The sequence below is a fragment of the Gambusia affinis genome, linkage group LG01 (assembly GCF_019740435.1).
Source record: "Gambusia affinis linkage group LG01, SWU_Gaff_1.0, whole genome shotgun sequence".
Taxonomy (NCBI): Eukaryota; Metazoa; Chordata; class Actinopteri; order Cyprinodontiformes; family Poeciliidae; genus Gambusia; species Gambusia affinis.
Window position 1 is genome coordinate 24,110,619 of NC_057868.1, and position 24,096 is coordinate 24,134,714.

The 24,096-nt window shown below is 38.9% G+C and overlaps 1 protein-coding gene across 2 annotated transcripts; it reads left to right on the plus strand.

Moving 5' to 3' along the window:
- The first annotated feature begins 872 nt into the window (after positions 1 to 872).
- Positions 873 to 23,234, plus strand: atf7a (activating transcription factor 7a). Of its 2 annotated transcripts, none has more exons than XM_044127807.1 (12): positions 873 to 980; positions 7,045 to 7,116; positions 12,030 to 12,126; positions 13,959 to 14,071; positions 14,466 to 14,630; positions 14,787 to 14,935; positions 16,681 to 16,774; positions 16,872 to 16,991; positions 18,312 to 18,461; positions 18,751 to 18,939; positions 19,186 to 19,291; positions 20,367 to 23,234. In XM_044127807.1, exons 1-12 carry the CDS (start codon positions 888 to 890, stop codon positions 20,600 to 20,602), a joined length of 1,584 nt encoding a protein of 527 aa, XP_043983742.1. In that variant the 5' UTR covers positions 873 to 887; the 3' UTR covers positions 20,603 to 23,234. The 2 variants fall into 2 exon arrangements, with proteins under 2 accessions (XP_043983742.1, XP_043983749.1); XM_044127814.1 differs by lacking the exon at positions 873 to 980 and adding an exon at positions 1,874 to 1,893.
- The last annotated feature ends 862 nt before the right edge of the window (positions 23,235 to 24,096 follow it).

Below are 24,096 nucleotides of genomic sequence, written 5' to 3' on the forward strand. Positions count from 1 at the left end.
GCTCCAACAAAAGCGATCTCCAGCCGAGCTTTGCCTTACAGAGCACCCGTCCTGTACGGGTCCCCCACGCAGCTCCTCCAGACTAGCGCCAGCAACAATTACCAAACACCTAGTGGAACTGCTGAGTTTATCACACAAACTACTTCTCAGGCCAACACTCCAAAGAACAGTTGTAAAAGGCAGCATGGAGAAACATGATTGTGTTGAAGGCGAAGTGTTGGAAAAAGCAGGAGGTTCTTAAAGAGACAAGTCAACTTCAAGGTGTCAAATTTTGAAGTCAAATTTCTTGCAAGTTATGTTGATATATAAAGTATAACGACTGAAGGTAACATACTTGATTGTGCTATAAAATGGGACTATGTGCTTGGAAAATGCATAATCTCCCTAAACCTTCAATTTAAGTTGAGTTCCATATTAAGGTACTCTGCAACCTCCAGGGACAGTATATGGTATGTTCTGGTGAACTTCCTGGAAGGAACATATTAATTTAGGGAACGTACACGGTTTATTATACAGTACTACCTTATTTAATTTTTTTTTTAGGAGAGGTGAGTTTTTGAATTAGGCCTACAGGTTGTTCTTTTTCAAATAAGACATTCAAACGAAGACTTTGATCTTAGGATTTTACACTTGAATTGTGAAAGTAGACACTCCTCGATGCAAACTAAACAGTTAATATTTGTTTGCATGAACAGCGAGGTGTGAGGAAAATATCAATATTGTATCATAAGATTAAAGAATATCAGAAATAATAGAAAGGCAAATTAAAAAAAGATGACAAGAGTATTTTAGCCAACTAACATTTTTGCTATGTCTGTAGAAAGTCTCTTGTCGGATAAAAGCAAGCTAATCAGGCAACGTTTTCTGAATGCGTTATTACAACTCGCATGAATTCTCGCGATAACTTTCTGTCGAGGGGAGTGTCAAATTCCAAGAGAGAGGAGAGGAGAGGGGAATCAGAGAGAGAGAGGGGCGCCAGGGTGAGTTTATAAACACTTCAAACTTTTAAATTTATTAAAGTTATGTATACTTCTCTTACATGTGACACACTTTCTCTCGCTCTGACTCATTTCGGTGCTTGTTGTGGACATGTGTTCATGTTTATGTAACTGTCAGAACTGTTAGTCGCAGCTTCAGCGTCTCATTCGGACCAACAGTCTCGCTGCTTTGCACTGAAGTGTCATTCCGCTAACCAACTAACTGCTACTCGGGGGTGGGGGGTTCATCCTCTTTAATGCCTTTTTAAATGCATAGTTTAACTTTTGGCGTAGTTACGTTTGTGTTGGTGTGTGTTTGTTGTCAGAACTGAAAATGTTAGTATCGTTGTTATCACTCATTTTCAATGTGCGCTCGGCCTGCTGGCGACGCTAGCCACAGCAGCTAGCCATTAGGCTTCTTTTTTTTGCGAGCTCACAAAAAAAGTTGATACGGAGCTTTGGACCAATAAGACTTGGCTCGTCGCTGTTATTGACAGGCCCCAAATGCAATGTGCGAATGAGATGCTTATGACTGACAGGCTGGTGACCAATTGCTGTACAGAATAGGCGGTTTGGTTACGGGAAAAGGCAGGGCTAAAGCGGTGAGCCAAGAAGGTAATGGAGGCTAAAAGAGAAACTTTTTTTAAGAGTCAGCGCTGTCTGGAAGAGGGAACTGAAGTTTGAGTGGGTCTTTTGGAATTCAGCTTGACCTTTTCGACTTTTGCAAGCCCGGACTTCAGCATAAAAATATCGCACTGTCTGTGAATTGTAATTCTGACAGCAATTTGCGTCTGCAAGAGGAACCTCAAAAGAACTGAACGTCTCAGGATGCAGTGACATCCACAGCAATGCAATCTGAACTGTCGGACGCCCGACGATCCGTGTCCCCACGCATGTCAACACCTCAGCTAGGAATGTAGGTCATGTTTTTGGCACAGTTGTACCTCATTCCATCACTTAGAGCTGTTAGACCGAGGGGAAAAAAATCCCGCACTTTCTTAAACTTCGCAAAACCTATTGAGTCGCTCTCAGAAAAAGCATGCATTTTAAGTTTTGTGCAACATAGAAGGAAAGTCCAAGAATATGTAGAGTGCAGAGGTGGGTAGAGTACCCGAAAACTGCAATCAAAGTACAGTAACAATATTTTAAGTAAAAATAAAATATAGCCATGTTAAAAAAAGTGTTTTTTTAAAGGAAGCTCAAATACTGATTAACTGATCAGAACATCTAATTTATTATTTAGAAATTACTTTTGCAATTTTTTTCCTCATAAAATTGATGAAGCTAATATGTATAGTAAGTAGTGTATATAAAAGGCCAAGCACTGCATACATATCATTTGAGCAGCAAAGCTTGTGTACAAACTCAATCACTTTAGCATTTAAACTGAAGGCTTGTGTCTGGCTCTGGAACATTTCTGGTTATAAAGGTGTCCCCTCTTCATTCAGTGAATATACTCACAGAGAGTAGCCAGAAGTTTTAACTCAAGTAAAAGTAAAAAAAAATACATCGCAGGAAAACTAGTCCTAAAAGTATTTTTTTTAAACTTATTCAAGTAAGTTTAACAAGTCACTACCCACATCCGAGTACAGACCAGAAAGTTAAACTTTTTTTTTTTTTTTTTTATGAATGCAATGCACAATTTTAAAATGTTATCATTAGATGTAAAATTGCACATCAGTAACGGCAAAGTTTAATTGGCGCTGCTTCTAAGATTCTGTTTTAGAATACTACCATGCCTTTATTTTGCATTGTCCTGAGGGCTTGGCATAGATTTAAATTTTTCTTATCCATGAAGATATGGGTTTAAGGTTACATTTGTTCCATTTACTAAATCTTGTTCCCATTGCTGACATAACTGGCTGCTGCACTGAGCCAACCACAATCTAGATCTCTAGTATCATCTGTGATCTGATACAAATCCATGTTGCTGTACTTAAAATGCCTTGTAAAAGTATTTTTACCCATTTTAAATTTTTCAAATTTTGTCACATTAAGGCCACAGACGTCATTGTAATTTGAGTGTTATGTGATAGAACAACACTAAATGATTGTGAAATGGAAGGAAATTATATTGTTTTGTAAAATGTTTCAGGGAAAAAACAAATCTGAAAAGTGTGGTGTACATATATGTCCAGGTGTTTGTGGAACCGCCTTAAGCTGAAATTACAACTACAAGGATTTAGGATCGTCTCCTCCTGCTCTGCATACATAAACTGATTCCCCCCATTTTTCTATGCAAAACAGCTCAGGCTCTGTCAGACCTCATGAATACATTCTGGAAATGTGCAAAGTTTGAAAGTTAAAACATTTTGAGCTTTTCATTCTTCAGTCACGTTTGCTGTGTCATGCTGATGATGGATTGAGATGCACACAGCTTGAGATACTGCTTTTATAACCTAACACTGCTCCAAACGTTTATATTTCAATTGAGTTACACACAGGTGGACTCCATTTACTGAATTGTGTTCAGGTGCCACACCACACTTTTCAGATTTTTGTTAAAAACCCACGTGTGGTTGTCCTTCCACTTCACAACTGTATTCTACTTTTGTGAGGCGCATAAGAGTACACGCAACTTCAAACTCAATAAAACGGACGAAGTTTGTGGTTGCGATGCGTTTGCCAGGTACAAATTCTTCTGCCAAACTTTGCAACTTACTTCTGCTTTCCCTTCTGTCTTTCTTTACCTCCTTATTTGCCTGGTGGGGTCTCCCCTGTCCTCGAGCAATTTAAGCTTCAGAGTCCCGCGTCATGGCTGCAGCAGGAGCTATTAATACAGTTTGTTTAGTCAGTTTCCTAGCAGGCAGCGTCAAACACTGCCTGGCTGTGGCTGATTATAGCTGAGACTTGTTCCCCTACACCTGCTGAGTTGGAGAAAAACCCAAAGTTGTGTGGGGTTTGTGGGGGACAGTGGGGGTAATGGCAGCGGCTCAATGAGAAGGAGAGGAATCCGGGCCCTTCGAGTGCTTCCATGTCACCTTGGATGAAAGGAGGCAAAAACAGGTGGAGTGTAATGAATATCGACGAAGTGCATCGGCACTGCAGTAACTAGGAGAGTGATTGATTGTCTCCACTCTTAGACTACTTCCAGAGTTTCCTCAGCGAGGAAAAGGCGCATTTACTGCAGCATTTATTGTCATATGCGCAGGAATTATGCAGAGGTACATGTAGTGCTTCAGTTTTTAGGGCTCTGACTTAATAAAACAAGTAATTTATTCCGAATTGCAGCGTTGCTCTGAAAAAGTGCTTTAATCGGGTTTAAATTTTGGTCAAGGCAGCTCCCACACGAAACGGTATTTTCCGCTTTTGTCATTTGCGATTTATGAAGAACTTTCCACAAAATCAAATCCCACGTTTTAGCGCCGGTGCCAGCCAGCCAAGTTAATGTCTAGCATGTCTTTAGTAAGATGTAAACTCTAAAAATCTGTTCCCACTCCTGACGCCAGATGTGTCTGGTTCTCCACTCAGTCCACACCCTCGGTATAACGAGCTCGATGGAGTATCTCGTTTGCAGACGGATCTCTGCACAAATAGGCTCGGTAAATTGGAGGCAGTACGCGAGGTCCCCTTCACCAACCTGTTGCCTCTGTTCGTCCTCCAACAAACCAGATTCTTCTGTCTTTTTGTCCACAGAGGAACAGCTGTTGCTTGCAAATGTAATGCAGATTATTTCTGCCTCTTGAGAAGAAAAGGCTCGTTGCGTGCTGGGCGCGCGTCTTCCAGCACAAGGCTTCAGTAATCATGTGTTGGCTCAAGGGCAGCTGTCCTCAGCAGAGCGAGAGATGGCGGGGGGAAGGAGGAGGAAAATTTACTGACTTCAACACTGGGAAAACTTTCAGACATTTATGCCTGGCCAAAGAAATGAATAATATGTCCCATGCAAGAACGTTTGGCAGTGCGTTTAACCCATATATTAGGTACAACAAGAGTTTATGTGGTTTGTGCCTCAGTGATATTAAAGGAATGAAATTTGATTCAATATTCTTCCCTTTTCAACTGTTTGGGTGTCGGATTAAAACAGAAACCCGGAGAAGAGGCCGGGCTTAGCCGAGATCATTTAAGTTTAAACTTACCAGGGATATTTGCATCTCTATTACAAACATGTGGTTTGTACATATTCTGACTGTCTGTGGTTTAATACATAAAACCATACTTGATATATATTGGTGGCAGCTGCTTTGTCAGTGGGACGGGATTGCATAATAGCATCCAGACGTCACTTTGTGCCAGCTGAGAACGCTGAAACATTCATGTCCGCCGCCGGCTCTCTCCCCTCCAGTATTTCTCTTGATTTATCTTGAGTGTTTTTTTTTTTTTGTTGTTGTTGTTTTTTTTTTTTCCACTTTTCCAGTTTTTCTTCATGAGGAGTTTCGTCCAGCTGTGCAGGGCGGTGCAGGGTGGAGTTGCTGATAGAAGTAGCAGCCGGCCGCGCTCAGTTTTAGCTTGGCATTACAAGAGGAGAAACCGAACGGGAGCTTGTGCATATTTAACTCTTTACAAGAGCATCTACTCAGAAGGAGCAGGATGAAGTGATTATTTTGAGCGCTGTGGAAAGCTGTGGTGTTTCCTGCGGATTCAAGCGTCCATTTATGTGCCAATTTTTGCAGTGTTTACAAATGATTTAGGATGTGATAGTAGGATATCCTCAAAATGTTTATCCTGAAATGAGTTTATACACAAGAAAGCAGAAAAGTAAGACATACAGCAACAAATAGTGCTTTACAATGACCTTGAAATAATTCTAGCTTTAAAATAATGTCATTTGGAAAAATAAAATTTTATTCAATCACTAAATCTGAACAAATTTTACATTAGCAGCATTGCTAAAGCATTTTGTTAAGGTTTTTTTGTTTGATTTTTTATTTTTTTTTTCAGCAGCAGGAATGTAAAGATCTTGGTTATACTTGACTAATATTTTCATAATGCTAAAGCAAAGGTTGCACAGAGTTGATTTCCAGAATAAATGTCTAAATACACTTTTATATTTCAATAACAATATAACCTAGAAACGAGATAAAGTTGAATCAGAGGTACATAATTATTTATTTGAATTCATAAATGCTCGGATTTTCTTTTAATTTTTGATTGTATTGCAAAATTGTAAAAACGTGCAGCAGTTGTGCAACCTTGAAATAAGTTTGCGCAAAACCTAAACAATATTGTGCCTTTTTCTTTCAATTATAATTAAAAAGTGCACCAAAACAACATATTATACTATAAAAGTTGCATCCTGCAGCAGCTGATTTGTGTTGTTTTATAGAGCAACACATGTGGGAGTTTTCTGTATTTAATCAATAGGGAGAAAAAAAAAAGTTTTGTTTTTTTATTATTCATGACCTGCTAATCAAGGAAAATGAGAAGTAATTGGAGCATTCTTGCTTTTACTACATACTTTACACACCTCTATACAACAATATTAAACAAATAATTAATACTAGTCTCATGCTACTTGAAAATGTTAAGTAAAATTAAAAAAAGAGGAATCTACTGTGTGAATTTTTTTTCCATTATTGTCTTTTAGAAAAAAACGAATGAGAGCGCAAATACAATCAGTAACAATTTATTCCATGAGAGTGCTCCTACTGTCTTTAAGCTTATACACTTTTGCGGTCAATTCAGAAGTTAGTTTTTAAAAACTAACAGCCTATGACAGTTGGAGCAGGAGATGCTGAATCCTGGTTCCACGGTGCTGGAGAGGTAAACGGAGGGAGTGGTCAAGAGAGAACAAGGGCTTGGAAGTAAACTTAGGCGAGTTTGAGCAAAAGGTAGCAGGAGAGGGAGCTGTGTTTGTGTAAACGGTGGCTGTCGCTCCTGACTGTAAGCAGCTCCTCATTGGCCAGCCAGAAGCCCCTGTGTGTGAAGGAAATATCACCAGGGAAACTTCTCCTCGCTGCCTCTGTGCATGTTTTCCTCCGTGCCAGGGTTATTTTTGAATAGCGTTCGGCTTCCTGCTCAGACTGAAGTCTACAAGCCGCAGCATCCCTGTTTTGTTGTTTTCGGGATTTGCCAGCTCTGAGATCCATAAAAGCCTGCTGCAATGTTCTCTTCTTCTCCTCTCTCACAGTTTCATTGCAAGCTATTTGCAAAAATGGGGGACGACAGACCTTTTGTGTGTAACGCTCCCGGCTGTGGACAGGTAAGCCTGTTTTTTTTTTCCCCCACCTCTTTTCTTATTTGTATCTCTCTACCCGTTTCTGCTCTTCCATATTTAATTGTCAATGTTGTACTTGTTTTATAATTTAAAGCTAGAACAGATTGATGCTTGGGAAGAGACGCTTCCTTTGATTGGACTTTGGCGTTTATCCTGAAGCGCCAACATAAGCAAACTGTGATTTATGTAACACGTTTAATGAGCAACACGTTAGTAACATTCTACCTTGCACGCTCTGGTGGGACAACGCTGTCTCCTTCAGCCGTGACTCACTCAAAGCTCCAGTGAGCAATCAGCACGGTTATTGTTTCAACCTGTCACTGCTGAGCGCCTGCAGACACAGTTTTGAGCCGAGGTAGTGACTCAGCTGACGGCCAGTAGTACACTCACATGCAGCTTACACGGTGTTCGGCTGCGGCTTTGGCTTCGTATCGAAGAAGGAATAAGAAATTATACAAACTTTGTCATCGAGCTTGTAACTGTTAAACACAGGAAACATCATGTCTGATCATTTAGTTGCTGTTTTCTCTTGGGTGTGATATCCTCAGACTCTGTATTTAATTAAGTCTTCTTGTGTCTGAAGAAAATGCACATGCAGCTGTTAAAAGATTTAACTCGTACAGGCTTTTTCATTCTCTAGATTAATAGCTATCTGTTGCAAATGTGAATGCAGCTCGAACAGAAGTCATACAAACTAAACAATAAATAAGTCATTTTTTTGTCTTTGTTGTCATGCGTCATAGATTCTAAGGGACACATTTCTTTCCCCTGACAGATGTAATCAATGTAAATCAGTTCATATGTAATTAGTGGCATTATTAATAAAAAAAAACAAAAAAACAGTTAAAACAGGAGCATGGCAGCTTTTCAAGGCAAAGCCGTGTCGATGGCAGTGCAGGTCCGCAGATGTGGCTCTGCCAGCAGTTTCGTTTGAGTGTCAAACTAAACATGTCTGGGGTTGTGTTGTGGTGTCAAACACTGTGACACATTTACAATGTCACCTCATCACCTCTCCCTGTGGAATGTAAGCAGATCTAGCTTCAAAAACATTTTCTTTTTGTAACTTTTCAGGCCATGTGTCAAAACAAAGCCCATTGTTGGTTTGTGGTTGCAAAGTTTCGGCCAGCATTCAAGTGATTTATATCAAGTTAATATCTAATCCACTATATCACTCATCTTTTGGAATTTGTTGAGTGTAGGCGTAGAGGTATGTCTCATATTTTGTTTTATTTGGCAACTTTTTGTTAATTTTGGTGCTGTTATATTCAGGAATGCCTCAACACGTTTGGTCCTACTATGAATTAGTCTTTTAACGTGAAACATGAAATTTCTGTTTGGACTAATCAAAATAAGCGACCCCTTACATGTCTTTTTTTGTTACCCCTAAATATTTCTTATCATGGAATAATAATCAGTTCCTCTCATAAGGAAAACAAGCTATCCAAACGTAAAATTAAACCCAGATTAATCATGCTTTGGTTCAGTTCTACTATATAGAAAGGTCACCTGTCAAACTTGATACTAAAAAAAATAATCTTTTTGATACCGCATAAACCTTTTTTGAATTCATAAGGTTCTTATGAAAATGAGAAAAATCCAACCAATTGGAGTTTGAAAATGTGTTTATTGTGTTTATTAGGCTAAAATGTGGAAGTCATTTAGACAATAGCTTGTTTTAAAGTGTTGCTATCTAAACAGCAGACAGGATGACACTTAATGATCAGCTGTGAGCTGAACTGATCATTTTTGTCCCGTTTCCTTTTTACACCTACTTGCCGCTGGACGTTTCTCTGCCTCTAGATGGACGCAGCTGATATGAAGTTGCAGGAGGAAACGTATCCTTATCGGGGAACTCAGACGGGTGGAATATGCTTTTAACATTAAAGCATATAGGGTTAGTTCATGCCGTCCTTCAGTGTTTCAGATGCAAGAGCGCCATTACGCCGTTTAGTCTCGCTCAAACAACAGAGTTGGTCTTGAAGATGATTGCGCTGGGGTTGTGGTGCTACTCTGCTTTATAGACGTGGCTCTGTAGCACAGCTAGCACCAGGACATTGTGGCATTTTCTCTTTTAGTCTTGCTCATAGACACAATTTTTGCGGTTTTGATTATATTAGATCAAGAAGCTCTTTTCTGGTCCTGCTTGCCATATTCCCAATGTTTCAAACTTCCACAACCGCTCACTGTTTGATCATTCATATAAGGCTTAGCATTTAATATTCAACTATTAGAGGGCAAAATGACACACAAATGTTTTTAGTTACTTTGTCTGCTTACATTGGACATAGAACTAACAAGATATTTCTGTAAAAACATACGACAACCATGAAACATGGAGGGCATTGTGTAGTTTTGGTCTGCTTTGCATCTGGACAGTTTGTCATTATTGCTGTGAAATTTGCTCTGTACCTGAAAATCCCAAAGGAGGATTTGTCCAGCCACGAGTCTGTCTCTAACGTCAAGCTCACTGAGGTTGTGCAGGAAATAAACTGCTCTTTTTGAGATAAAGCTAACAGGCTTCCTTAGATAAGGCTGGAACCCTTTAATTAGGGCTGTGTGTGATTTGAGGAAAATATTTTAAAATTATTTTTCTTTTTCTTGAATATGTTTTTCTTGTTTAGTTTTTTTTCCTCCATCTTTGAACACCATTTGTTTTATTTTAATGGTTTTTGGAGGATGAACACATTGAAAACCTGACCCCATAGTTCAAATATCCCTTTGAAAATATAACAACAATATTTATGGAAAAAAAAAGTCCAGAAATTTTAAATTATACTTGTGGTGAAACTTTGACTGTACGCCAATAGCAGATTTGTCAAATCTGTGACACTGATTTTTTTTTTTTTTTTATGTTATCAATGGGACAAGATCCAACATTTGTGATTGGATGGGGATGTGTCCTATTGAATTAATTATTAAAGCAATATAGTGTCTGGCTGAAAAAAGAAATCAGACACTAGAAACAAACAGACTCATTATGAATTATGGTGCTTGTCCCTGAATGGCTCTAAAAGTCAGAATTAAGATCTTTAATTGCAAGAAGCAGTGACTGGGAATCCAGACCAAGTGACTTAACAATTGTGATATATGTGCAAACCTACAGGAACAAAAGCCTTCCAGAAGCTTTTGGATCCACTTGCAGATTGTCCACGTAGCTCTTGTACATGTAACAATAAACTGGAAGAGTCATGAAGGGAAAATAGCTTGGATAATTATCAGTTTAGAGTAAGAGACAATAAAGTTTTAGAGGGTAAAACATAACCAGATACTTGACAGAAACATCCAGAAACTAACAACAAATAAGTCTAATGGACCAAGAGGTTTCACCGCCAACAATCTGTCAGATGTACAACAGGTGCGGCATTATGCAACTTAGAGGCATCTCTGTGTTTACAAGAAATGGCTAATTGAATATCATCTGAAAGTCTAGCAGCGATGTAACACAAATGTGATCAGTAAATAGTGCCTTGTGGCGCACCAAGAAATAGAAGTAGAGGCAGCCAAATGACAAGAATTGCTCAGAGATGGAGAAAACTATTTCAAAGCAGAAGAGCCCAGAAGACCCACCCTTTATTGGACGTGGTGTGATAATCTCTGGAATCAAAAGCTGAGATCATGAACAGCTGAACAGGACATATTTCAACATCCCCTCGTTTTGTGAGGGGATGCAGGGCGTCTCCACAAGCCAGACGCCCTGCAGCAAGCTGTTTGTTTTTAAAAACTAAATTTTACATTTTATGAGCTTTTAGGCCAATCGCTGTGGTGATTTTTATGTGCGTTGGATACATAACACCCTTTACGGTACATGATCTTATTGCCCAAATGCTGTTTTACTGCTGCCCTTTACAAGCAACGGTTGTCTACCAGGAAAATCTGAATCCTGCCCGTAATAGAACAAGGACGATTGACTTTTGGCTTTGGCCAAGGTTTTCCTCTCACCAAGTTAACCACAACAACAACAACATCAACAACAACAACAACAGCAACATACCTCCCTGAATTGGTGTCCAGTATTTATTGCACCAGGGAGGTAATCCTAGCCTCCATTATCTTAGGCATGGAGATACCTGGAGATAGTTTCTCCCACAAGATTTATTTGTCTCGTTCAGGAGACTGAGACAGATGAGACATGTATTGGTGATGCTTTTTAGTCGGGCTAAAAATAAGGCTCCTGACACTCGACTGTGTTTCCACTGCGCTCTCCTTCACTGAAGTCGCAACTGTAACGCAGTGCCCTAAAATAGGCTGCAGTGAATAGTGAATAGGCTGGTGCGAGAGCCAAGATTATTCCTCCTACGTCTCAGAGTGAATCATATTGCCACTTCTCAAGTGAAGACGTTCCGTGTCTCGGAGGACGCCGGCCGTCCCTTCGTCTACATGTCTGATTTGTGTTCTGCAGTGGCGCTCCTGTATCTCCTAATGTGATACCTGATAGGAGGTAATCCAGTATTGAAGGGCCAGTCATAGTTTACATTATCCTTAAGCCTTACACGCCAACATTGGTGACATTAGTGAGTTCACTTAAATGCTCACTCCCTGCATTTTTATGCCATTAAATTCATTTGAGCAATTTCAGCTCTAATCCACGCTGATCTTTTATCTTTTTCTGGTAGTTTTATCTATGTAACATTATGTGAGCCCATGTCTTCAAGCTATTATTAGCCTATACTTGCAAGAAACATTATACCACAGATTTGGTGTTCTTTGTGGGTTTTTCTTCATAATTTTTGCTCAATTGCCTGCATGTGATGTGCTACATCTGTGTGTGATTTTTGCAATTTGATGTCTGGATTACAGTAATATGGGCTGCCTCCTTTGGTATCAGTTACAATTATTTGCTGGCTTATTCATGTAATATTCTCGTGTTTCTTCCCCTTCTTCTTGTTCACTTGCTTCAGAGGTTTACCAATGAGGACCACTTGGCTGTTCACAAACACAAGCATGAGATGACACTGAAGTTTGGACCAGCCAGGACCGACTCTGTTATAATTGCAGGTACATTTTTTGTATAGCAAGCAGTATTGTTATAAAGCCGTTACTCTTCCCTCAGTTTTTACATTGGGTTTCCCTGAACTCAGAACTTTATTTTATATCTTTTGCAGTGGACGTTATGCCTTCTGAAGGTCTTTCTTTAATTCTTAATGTGGTTTCTGACCTTTTTTTTTAGATTATTGATTACAACTAGCCATTACAGGTGAACAAGCATTGTGTCATTTGATGTTGTCTTGTCGTGTCTTGTAAAATGTCATAAGAAATAGTCATACTGCAGTAATAGCAATAGGTTCTAATAAGATTTTTGCCAAGACAAAAACCGATTGAGCCATTTCCCCCCCATGATAAATCAGTGCTGTGATTACCTTTCAAAATGTGATTAAATGTAATTATAATAGGGGACAAGTTTATTTTTAGAGCAATATTTTTGTGAGTTTTAGACTGTATTGAAGAATAGATTAATGGCCAAAGGGCTGGAGTGAATTGTTTTTTGTTTTATTGTTCAGTTTTAGCATCTTCATTATAAATACAACATATCCTGACTTCAATTTTAAGGCTAGATCAAATATCTCCACTAGCCTGTATATAGATGAAAAAGCTCCTAAACTCAAGGAATTAATTATTGCGACAGGCATGCACAACCTGTCACAGATTTATCTGCATCGTAATGTCAGTGTGATTATTATTATTATTATTATTATTATTATTATTGTTATTGTATATATACTTAGCTTGCAATATATATTAGCTAATCATAGAAATGCTATGCTTTTCACTGTCTGGGCCTATGATTTTATTAAACCCAAATCAGGATGACAATAATGCTGTAAACTTAAAGAATTTTCTTATTTATTGCTTGTCATAATGTACATGTTTTCCTGGTGTCATGCAGCCCTAGTCTTCATTTCACTTGTCAAAGAATCAGCTATACATGTTGTTTTTGTCAATTTTTTTTTTTCAATACAAGTAGCCTCTAGTAAAGATACAGTTTGCTCCTATTTCTTCACCTCAATCTATAAGTTATTCAAAAAAATTAATCAGTTTGGTGAGAATTTTGCCTACCTGTGCATTGTATGTAAGAATGGGTCAGAATGAGATTCTCATGGTATGCCTTTGAGTAAAAATATTGCACACTTTAATGTCTACAATGTTAGTTTTTAACTTGCAATTGCTTTTAATTAAAATAGACTATGTTTTTCTTACTGTAGCTAGATATTGTTGCTTATTTTCATTGTGATAATGTTTATTTATAATATTAGTTTAATGTGATTTAGATTTTTTTATACATGGACACAATAAGGGATTGAGAGGACACAGGTGAGCATGTTGACTGTCCTCTATATTGTGTAATCCTGCCAATGATTCACAGATAAAATGTTTGTCAGCTAAAGACTTTTTTGGCTCCGTGGGTAGAGAAGTGGTCTTGCAATGCAGAAGTTGTACGACTAGAATAGTGCTTTATATATTCAGTCTATTTGCCAGTTAAATTAAAATAAGAAAATAAGATCTAATGAAGTCATGTAGTGATACAGCTTAAGGTGTTTTATCTAAAATAATAGGTTGTTTGATGATGTTTTTTTTTTGCATTTGAGCCACAGATTATAATAAAGCTGGTTAAAAGATTTTTGCATGATTTTGAAGTACTGAACTGGAAATTATGCACACATCACTTAAAAAAAAAAGAAAATAAAGAAATGAGTAGTGATGCAAGATTTTTGCATAATTATTGGAAAAAAAAACAAACTCAAAAATGTCTTTATCGTAGCTGCTAAGCGTTAACCAAGTATGATATTGTTTTAATAGTCATTTCCTTTGTTGTCGTTGATTTTTCCCAGATCAAACACCTACCCCCACTCGTTTTCTTAAGAACTGCGAGGAAGTCGGTCTGTTTAACGAACTCGCCAGCTCATTCGAACAAGATGACGAAGAGAAGAAGGCGAAGAACTCTGTAAGAAATCAACATGGGACTGTCATCTGTTGCGTTAATATTTATCTCTGTGTGTATTGTTATGTTCAGACTGGGGAAATTTCCTACATACTCCAGTGTACTAAAAAAAAACCCTGATCTTTACTTCCCTCTTTCTAACTCAGTTGCTGATTTAATCAAAAAACTACAGTTTCAAATTCCTGTGTTGCACAGTTGGTGTTTTTTTTTCTGCATCATTAGAATTTCAGTTATTGCAGAAGTTTGCAAGTATAGTTCTCAGCAGATGCACTTGTTGTTCATTGCACTGAACACGGAGTTTCATGAACCTAACCATGACAAGCAGATTTGTATAATAAATGCCAACTTCCCTGTTTTATGCTTTATTTTTATTTTTTTTTCCTTTGTCACTTCACAGCTTCCTGCAGCCAACTCTGTGGCTTTAGACATGAGCCTGCAGACGCCATCAGATGTGAAGGTGAAACGGGAGTCACCTGTGGAAGTCGACTCCTCACCGCCAGGCAGCCCTGAGTCGATATCTGGGAAGTCGGACAGCAACCAGGAGCCAGTGGTTAGAGGAAAGGTGTGGAGGATAAAAAAAAACCAACTAATTTATCACTGCCGCTTTGGCTCTACAACATTTAGTTCTAAATGTATTGATTCCATTTTCTGTAAAATTCTGTAAAAAAAATTAGTAAAGCAGTCTTATTTTTAATATATTGAGTTATTTCTCTCTTAGGACACACCACCTAGGAGTTCAGCTCCCACTCCAACTATTGTCCGCCCAGGTTCTCTTCCACTACACATGGGCTTTGATGCCCTTCACCCCACCATGCCATCACCCACCTCTGTCATCACACAGGCTCCGCCTTCAAATCGCACCTTGGGGTGAGTAATCTTCAGCCGTCTGCATCTCACTGAAAATATACCAATGATAATTTGTTGATATCCAACTTCGACTTGCTAATGCTAATTTTAACTGGTGGTTGTTACACCACACTGCTACCAGGATTTAACTAAGCAAATGAGTATGAGCCTTCTGTTGGATACCCAATTATCTATTAGCTGGCATCAAGCTATATAACCCAAACTGATGCAATGAGTAGCTTCTCATTTCTTAAGCATGTTGAAAGACGTAGTCTAGATTAGTGGAAATAGTCTGTTAAGAAGGGTCAAGTCTGCAGTTGCAATTAGCAGCAAATTGGAGCTGGAAGATGTTAGACAAAAGCTAAAAGTGGCAGAAGTTACACTTCTCAACCAGCAGAATGCAAAGTCAGAGAACTGGAAGGGTTTTAAACTGGTAGCTTACAACAAATCAGGAGATGCTTTTCTCTCCTGATGGGTTTCCTTCTGGCCTCTAACCAGAGTTGATTAGACCGTCTACATACTCTAGAGAAGTCTGGAAATGAATTAAGGCACTTTTGATTTACGTTTATTCTGATAAGCATGGAAAAAAATCTGGAAATGCATTTATATTTCCAGACTTTATTCCCTCCTTTGTCTAAATGTTGTTGCCTTCCTTCCACCCTGCTTCCTATCCTTCCTTTTATTGTTTCCAACCTCCCTTCTTTTCTTGTATTATTTCTTCCTGCCTTGTTCCCTCCTTTGTTAGTCGTTGTTAGTTCATTATTTTATAAATATTTTAATTATGTAGTATTTTACATTTTATAAAATACTACGTAGGAACTGAGAACTTTGGGACACTTAATATGGAAAAGTCTGGGAGTTTTACATTAAATCCCAGAGTCAGAGTTGTTTTTAGCTTCTTATTACTACTAAAGCTATAGTATTTTTGTGTATTCCCTAGAAAATGTAAATCCCTACCTTAACCAGACTGTCGGTGTTTCCTACCCAGATAAACAAATGTTGGACCCGCAACAAAAACATATAATTAAGAAACTAAAATAACAAAAATATAAAGTAGAAAATATTTCTACATGTTTAATAATGAACTAACCATGTAATATTTTACTAATCAAGAAAGTAGTCTGATTTTTATTTTTTATTTTTTAGTCTGAGAGGTTGAGTAAGTCATTGTGGATCCAAAACTTAACAAGGGTTTTGTGTCTTTGCCTTATTTAAAGTAAAGAGTAAAGTCTGCAAATTCCTTTGGGTTACTTTTTTTTTGTGTTAATTCTCAGCAATAACCATAGGGTGTTGGTCAGTTTTGCTATGTTTAATTAAGTTTATAAAATTAATTAAAAATAGCTTCTTTTTAAAAAAAAAATTATCTACTGTTTTTAATTTCACTTTCTGTCTAATATGCATGTCTGACTGTTTTTGTTAATAATTTTTAAGCCCTTGTTAGTTGTGGTTTTAAATGGGTCTAATTTAACAGATTAACTGTGTTGAACGCTGACAGGAAACATTTTAGAGAACCACTTCTGAATTGGCATTTTCTTACTGCAAGTCTTTTGCAATTTGCTCATGTGTATGCTATTTTTAAAGTACTTCAGAAATGTACTGAAAAACCCAGAGTGCCGGCTTTTTTAGGCTTTTATTTGTCTTTTATATTTTGTCTAGTTATGTTTGACCTTTAAGAGCTTCCTCAATATGATACAAGGGTTCATAACTATGCTTAAATGGATGACTTATGCAAACGTCTCCTTTTTTCTCCTGTTGTCTCTTAATAGTTCACCAACTAGCCATTATCCAATGATGATGCTTCCCACTGGTCAGGCTGTGCCTGTGCTCCCTGGTCCTGTCCAGATACCCTCTGTCATTAATGTAAGACAGACCAGCCATATGTACAATGTCATCGTTGGAGGGAATAAATCTGTTATGTCTTAATTTATGTGCATCTATGCATCATGTCTGACTCCAGCTGGCTCGACCCATGTGTATGGTACCCAACATTCCTGGAATCCCTGGTCCTCCTCTGGGAGGCAGCAGCAGCGGCTCCAACTCCCCCTCTGGCTACAGCATCCACTCAGAGGCCAAGATGGTCAGCACTAAATTAGCTCTCTATTTCTATCTCTTTATCTCTGTCTGCATCCTTACCCTCCAGACTTGGTCTGCTCTGCCTTACTTTGTACATCATATGACTTTATACTGCAGTAAGCTTGTTATTTAACTCTTACATGTATCGCCACAGTACGTGCTGAAAAAGTGAAGCCTGCTGCTTTCTTATGGCATTTTGACTCATTTGAAGAGCAATAGTTTCCATAAAAACGTTGGCTGTTTTATTTGTATCCAGAAAGTTATTTTTGTAGGATTTAATGTATATGTAGTGACTAATAGGTTTGGTACCTTATTGGCCAGACTTCTTTGCCAACAGGACAATAGGGGATAACAGTGCAACATCTGAAACTTTTCCCAGAGACATGCAATGCCTCAAGAACCAACCCCGATTAGATAGATCAGCATGTCACATGAGTGTGCTGCAGAAAACAAACCTTTTTATATCCACTCCTCAGAGAATTGATGCTATTCCCCCTATAAATAAACTTGCATCACACAGCTCACCTTTTACATCAGTGGGAACAACAAGTTGGTTCAAACTATCTGAAACGGTAACTGGATGTGAATTATTATGTTGAGTTATTTTTGAAAAAAGCCTTAAAATGACTTTCCAGGGATTCTTTTTTGCTTTGTGTGGATGTGGGTAAATGACATCACAGCACACAAATATATACCAGGCTAATTGGTGAACCTTTTTGCAAACAAGTGACTTTTGACAGATTTTAACCTAAGCTCTGAATGATTCAAGTTTCATTAGAGTCACAGGGATTCAACCTCACAAGTTTGAGCTGGAGTTTGACTCTAGTGTTACTCAAACTATAATAAATGGCGACACTGAATTAAATGGTAACAGTCACATTAGTATATTTCGGCTTAGATTTTTTTTTCCATCTTATTTGTTTCCACTGATGTTCGGCTGTAATAAAATAAATACATTCTGTGTTCTGCTTTGCCTTGTTATCATTTTCAGCTCAGATAGTCGATGATCTGCTCAGAGAACTCTGATCAGGGGCATTATGTCTGTTGCTTTAGGGTAGATTTTAACTTTATTGTCAGTAAAGATTTTATCTTGTTGGTGAATGCCGTTTAAAATTAGTGTGGCTGGAAGTTCTAGAGTTAACATGGACTTGCTGGAGTAATTTTACTGCCTCAAAGCCTGCGTTTTTATGCCCTCTATATTTTTTGATCATTTTAACAACAGTAGGGCCACTTTGCCCACAGTGTCAGCTTGGTATGTGAGTGCAACTTCCTGTGCTTGCAAGTGGTATCTCTCTTTAACTGTTTTTTTCTTTTTCCCCTGTAGCGCTTGAAAGCAGCGCTGTCGCAGCAGAGCCCATCAGGTCAGAACTTGGGATCCATGGTGATGGGCAGCAGCCCCATGGTTCCTCAGAAGGCAGAGCAGAGCCAGCTGCTTGTCCAGCATCCGGACGCCCCTTCGCCTGCACAACCTCAGGTGTTTATGTCGGCTCCTGCTTCTGTCCTCCACAGACTTGAAAGTAAAAAACAAAAACAAAAAAAAAAACAAAAAAAACCCCGAGATAAAATTAATCTTGATCGATGAAGGCTGAATAATCTTTTGAAGTCATCAAAACTTGCAACCGTGCACTGAGATGACTGGAATGTGTGTTAGTTTTAAATACTGAAACTGTGAGTCAAACTTCCCTTTTCTTTCTTGTCTTTCTTCCGTTCCCCTCGCCTGTCTGTCTGTTTCCTTTTGACCTCTTGCCGTCTTTCTCCCTCAGGTATCTCCAGCACAACCTACAGGTGGGCGTCGACGGCGGACGGCAGACGATGACCCAGATGAGCGACGGCAACGCTTCCTGGAGAGGAATAGGGCGGCGGCATCGCGCTGCAGACAGAAGCGCAAACTGTGGGTCAGTTCTCTGGAGAAGAAGGCCGAGGAGCTCAGCTCTCTCAACGTCTCTCTGTCGGTGAGTGGGCTTGGAGTGGGTGGAAGAGGAATGAAAGCTTGTACTTTACAGAAGTTTAAGAGTTGCAAGACTTAAATCTTGGAGCGGGTACATCTGTTTAAAACCCCTTTAAGCAAAAAAAAACATATATGAATGCTTAGCTGTTTCAAATGATGGATTCCAGTGGTGGTATTTTATTCTTTTATTTTCATACAATATAACCTACAAATGAGGTATATTTTTTATTTTTGTTCCATTTCATTTCAGAATGAGGTTTCTCTGCTGCGAAACGAAGTGGCACATTTGAAGCAGCTGCTGCTCGCCCACAAGGACTGCCCTGTCACCACCCTGCAAAAGAAAACTGCTTACTTAGGTACAGCCCAGAAGATGTGTGGCATTAATACATTTAAATACTAGGCAGTCTTTAGACTGATACTTTAGTCGCACGTGTTTAAAACTGACGTGGCCAACATTTGACTTTTCACCAGTGGGTTTTGAAAGTGAAGAGGACAGCACAGACTGAAGAGTGAGACTAAAGTGTTATTGAGAGCGACAACAAAAGAGAAACAGAGGACGCGTGTGTTTGAGGCCTTGAATGTTTTCAGGATATTATCAGAGAGCATCACTGCACTTGACCCACGCAGCCACATCCCCCAATGTGCAGTAACACAAATATAAGCCACATGTGCACAACGGACTTAGCGCACATAAACAGCAACGCGCACCTGGCGGTCAGTTTCTGACCCACACAAGTATGACGCGCGAAGGCGATTCACATGAAAACAATGCATCTGACAAGCCCCAACTCACACGACTCAACACAGGTGCACACATATACGTCTATATATTCTATTTGTTACAAACTACACTTAATTATAAAAAAGGAAAACAAAACCTACCTATTTTCGCTTTCCAAATTCAGGCCCTTCGTCTGCATTTGGTTCATTTTTACTCTTTTTGGAAAACGTTTCGACCTGACTTGGCTGTTTTAAAAGACTCGTTTACTCGTTTTTAGTTATCTTCACTGCACAGTCACATTTAGCTTATGGAAAAAGCAGCAGCTACCAAATAAGCAAAAGTAAGGTAACCAAGGAAATCTTTGTTTAATATGGACATGTCCCACCCACACAGACGCACACAGATGTGCATAGCAAAAGACACAAAAGGCAATGTATAATTCTTTTCCCCACAATTTTGTTAATAGCAAAGTGAAAAATATAAAATAATTGATATGAAACATTTTTAATAACTCAAAGGGAAAACCTCTGGAAAAACCTCAATCTGCGCACAAATTCTGGTTAAAAGAGATGAATATTCAGAATTTTTGACAGAATCTCGGACATATATTTGCTTTGTTGCGAATACCAAATATCCACCATCTTGTCATAAATTAGTGCTTATGGTTTTCAAGCTTCGTTTGTCCTGTGTTGCTTTCTTTCCCCCTGCAGCTGCAGAAGAGAGCCTAAAGGAAACCTCTGAGCCTACAGGGTCCCCGGCTCCGGTGATTCAGCACAGCTCTTTGGCTCCCAGCCCCTCTGCGATTCAGAACGGACTGAGCACGAGAGCCGCAGCCGAGGCCATGGCCATGTCGGTGCTAGCAGGAATGGGTCAGCAGCACCAGAGGGTCGAGGGTGGACCCTCGCACATTATCATGGCTGCACAGTCTCAGTCTGCTGCCAGATGATGAGCAGCGCCACCACTGGCCCAGGCTTGGCTTGCCACCCAGAGGTAGAAAAGACTCCCACCATCCACAGCCTTTAGGTCCAAATTTCACATCTCCCTCTTTCCACGTCTCCTCTTTTGATCCTCCTGTGGAGCCATCAAGCTGTGGCCTGGAGCTCAGCAGCAGCAGCAGCCACATCCTTCTGGGAACGGACTGAGACTTTTGGGAGAGCTTCCTGTTAACTTTGCCATAAACTACAGGGGCTGGACTCCGATATCCCTTCCTCTTTGCCTGCCCGCTCATCTCCTCTCACCAGGCTGCGAGAACGTGCGTGGAGTAATCTGCCATGATTTTGAACTTCCTATGTGCACAGTTTCAAACTCACAGGAGTTGCATAAACGTTGATCAAATCAGATCCAGCACTCAGGACTTTATGCTGTTTTCAGCTGGGAATAGTGCCTCGTGCCCCTGGTCATTAATCACCATGCTCACAACCCACACACCCATCACTGCGTATCGCATTCATCTCCAGCTCAAAAGACGCAATAACTTTCCCCTCTTCTCCTGGTTCTGACGGTCAGCTTCCTGCTTACGATTCCGCATCGATATGATCTGATCACGGACCCAAACACGTTTCCTCATTTACCCCCTCTTTATGTTTAAGACATATTTTAACTGTGTGTGATTGTATACTTATGTACAGCAGAACATGAGTAGTTGCTTCAGATTTGACACATTGTTAGCTGTGTTGTTTGCATGTGACTTTTCCCGAGTGGGTGTAAAGTATGTGCAGCAATTTGATTTGGCATATCATCCCATATCAGTCTCTACAACCAAAAAGGATTAGATTTTGATCGCAAACAAGTTTTTTTCCCCCCTAAATTTTCAATTTAACCTGAAGGGAATTTATCTTCCGCTGTCCGCCATGTTTCCTTAAAAATCAGGCCGACCGCTCAGCTGGGTTGGAAGTTGGTTTCCTTCCTTTTTCTTTTTGATTTTATATAAAATTACTCTGCCCACATTTCTGTGTGGGTCCAGGACTTTCTTTAACCTTTCTTTTCACACTTTTCAGGATGGCGGATCATCCTTGCTGCTCGTTGGAAGTGTGATGAACCCTTTTTTTTAAAGTCGATGTGCTCTTTACCAAACCTAAACTAAGCCATAATCTCTGAGTCTCCAAAGACCACCTGGTACTTGTTCTGAGACAGGAAGTAGTCTGACTGTTAGTTTGTGTTAACAGTGACAGAATCTAATCACTACTTGTTTCTTGCATTTTGACACAGTCACACACACCCCTGAAGATTTTCGGGGTTTTTCTGCCTTAGGATCACGTTAGTGCCTTTAATATTTCTTCTTAAATGTCTAAAAAAAAATCTGGTATTACTAAACAAAGACCCTTGGAGAAAGTATTTCACATCACCTGCAAATCCGCAAATAACTTCCTAAAACTATACGTAACAGTTTTCTTATACTGTTTCATCAACTTACTGTTTTGAACATGAAGAATTGGGGAAATACTTTACTTGTACTTGTCTGTCATCTGGTGGAGAAACAGAGAAAATATGTTTTCTAGTAAAAGCTTTAAGAACAGAAACTTCTAAAAGGTTTAATTAAAAATCTATCCAAGATACTCAACTAAATATTGATAAAAAAAAATGTTCCCCCATAAACACAGAAGGAACACGCTTTTGCTGTTGTTCTCGTGCACTTCTGTTCTCCTTTTTGCCTACTATGACCATATATTTGCAAGATACTATATTTGAAGAGCAAGATATCTCTCTATCATTATGATACTTTAATATGCACTAAAGTAAAGTATTGTGGCTTAGTATTTCTCTTCATCGGGTCACGTTTGTGCAGCTCTTTTGTTTTTCAGAACAGAAGTTTGTTCATGACAGTTTTTTAAAAGTCGTACTGTAGATGTGAATGGGAATTTTCTCACCAACTTTAAAACTTTGTGCTCCAACTGAACCTCTCATCCTACAGTCCCAATGGTGACCCTGGCATTTTTATTTTTTATTTTTTTTTTTGTTTTACCTGTTGGCGCTATATTTAGCCAGCAGTCCCATATAGATTGTTTATATAAAATGAAAATTTAAACTAATATAGCGCTCTTATTTTCGTTTCATTTGTGTGATGGGCACCTTTTCTGTCATTTTACTGTTCTTTTGTTGTTGTGTGGTGTTGTAAACACTCTGCAACCATTTCTCATACTGCTTTTGATTGTACTGATGAATATAGACTAATTTCATTTAACACAGCCTGTTTTTATCGGTTTGTATTCTTTATAGAAGAAACTTAAGCCTTTTTCAAAAAGAAAAGTCACCACCCTTGGCTGTCTTTGTCTAACTTATTTTTTTTTTAAATGGTCAATTTACATTTTGCTTTTTCAGTCTTTGGCCTTTTTAATATTCGAATTGTTATGAAAATGACAGGTAAATGGAAAAGAAAATGCAACTATGGTAACAGTTTCACATCATATATTTCTGTTTATTTTTCACACTCCCATTGTCAGATGGATGATTTCAGAAATGTTTATTGTACATATCTGTACTATATAAATATATATACTTTTCCATGCATGTCCAAGTGGAATACCATGAACACTTTAAAGTGCTGCAGTTTTAATTAAAGAAACTACATCATAAGGAAATTTGTGGGGCTTTTTTTGTTCACATTTTCCTCTTTCCTCCATTGTAATTTCTCCCAAATATTGCTTCTGCTTTTGAGTTATTTTTCTGCATTTTGTCCTGTGAAGGTACAACAGATGCTTCTGTGTTTAATTGTGTCTCCTTGGATGGACCCTCACACGAAGTCACCAGCTTTGTGTACAGGTAATCTGTTTTTCATTATTTTAATAAATCAATGCACACATAAATGACAGCTCCACCATTTTGATGGACTACTGTGAGGAAGACGTTTAGCAGAATGAAGACCCCCACTGTTACTGTGGAGAAAAGTAATGGTGTATCTGGATTTATGTTGAAGGACTTTCATGAAGTGTGAAAAGATTTCCTATTTCTCATGTTTCAGATTTTCTGATAGCAGGCTCAAAGCACAACAATCATAGCTGCACTAAGGTCTGGATAGTTTACAGATTCTTTATAGATTCAGCTGGACCTTTTTTTATGCCATCAAGTGGAATTTAGAGGCATATTCAGAGGATATGCAGATCGGTATTTCCTGTTGTATTTGCTGTGTAGGTTTATAGAAGCTTACTGGTAATAACATAAAGTGACAGGTGAGGAACTGATCCATCTTGATCTGATTTAGTGTTGCCTCACCTGCATAAACATCTTGGAAATACAAACTAACTTCCATGACCACAAATCTTCCAGCAGCCATTGGGCAAATTACACCTTGGACAGGTTACTGGTCTATCGCAGAGCTTCATGCTTTACTGGTCCAACAACCTACTGTGCATGTGTTAGGAAATCATGGATTTTCCTTCTGGGAACATCCTCATTTCACCATTTGGCTCTTTGTGGGATTTGCTTGAGTCCCAAAGCCATGGA

Excerpts from the sequence above, each read along its gene's own strand:
- atf7a (XM_044127807.1), top strand. The coding sequence starts at position 888 with ATGAATTCTCGCGATAACTTTCTGTCGAGGGGAGTGTCAAATTCCAAG. Across the intron at positions 981-7,044 it reads AGAGAGAGAGGGGCGCCAGG|TTTCATTGCAAGCTATTTGC; the intron begins GTGAGTTTATAA and ends CCTCTCTCACAG. Across the intron at positions 14,936-16,680 it reads CCTTCAAATCGCACCTTGGG|TTCACCAACTAGCCATTATC; the intron begins GTGAGTAATCTT and ends GTCTCTTAATAG.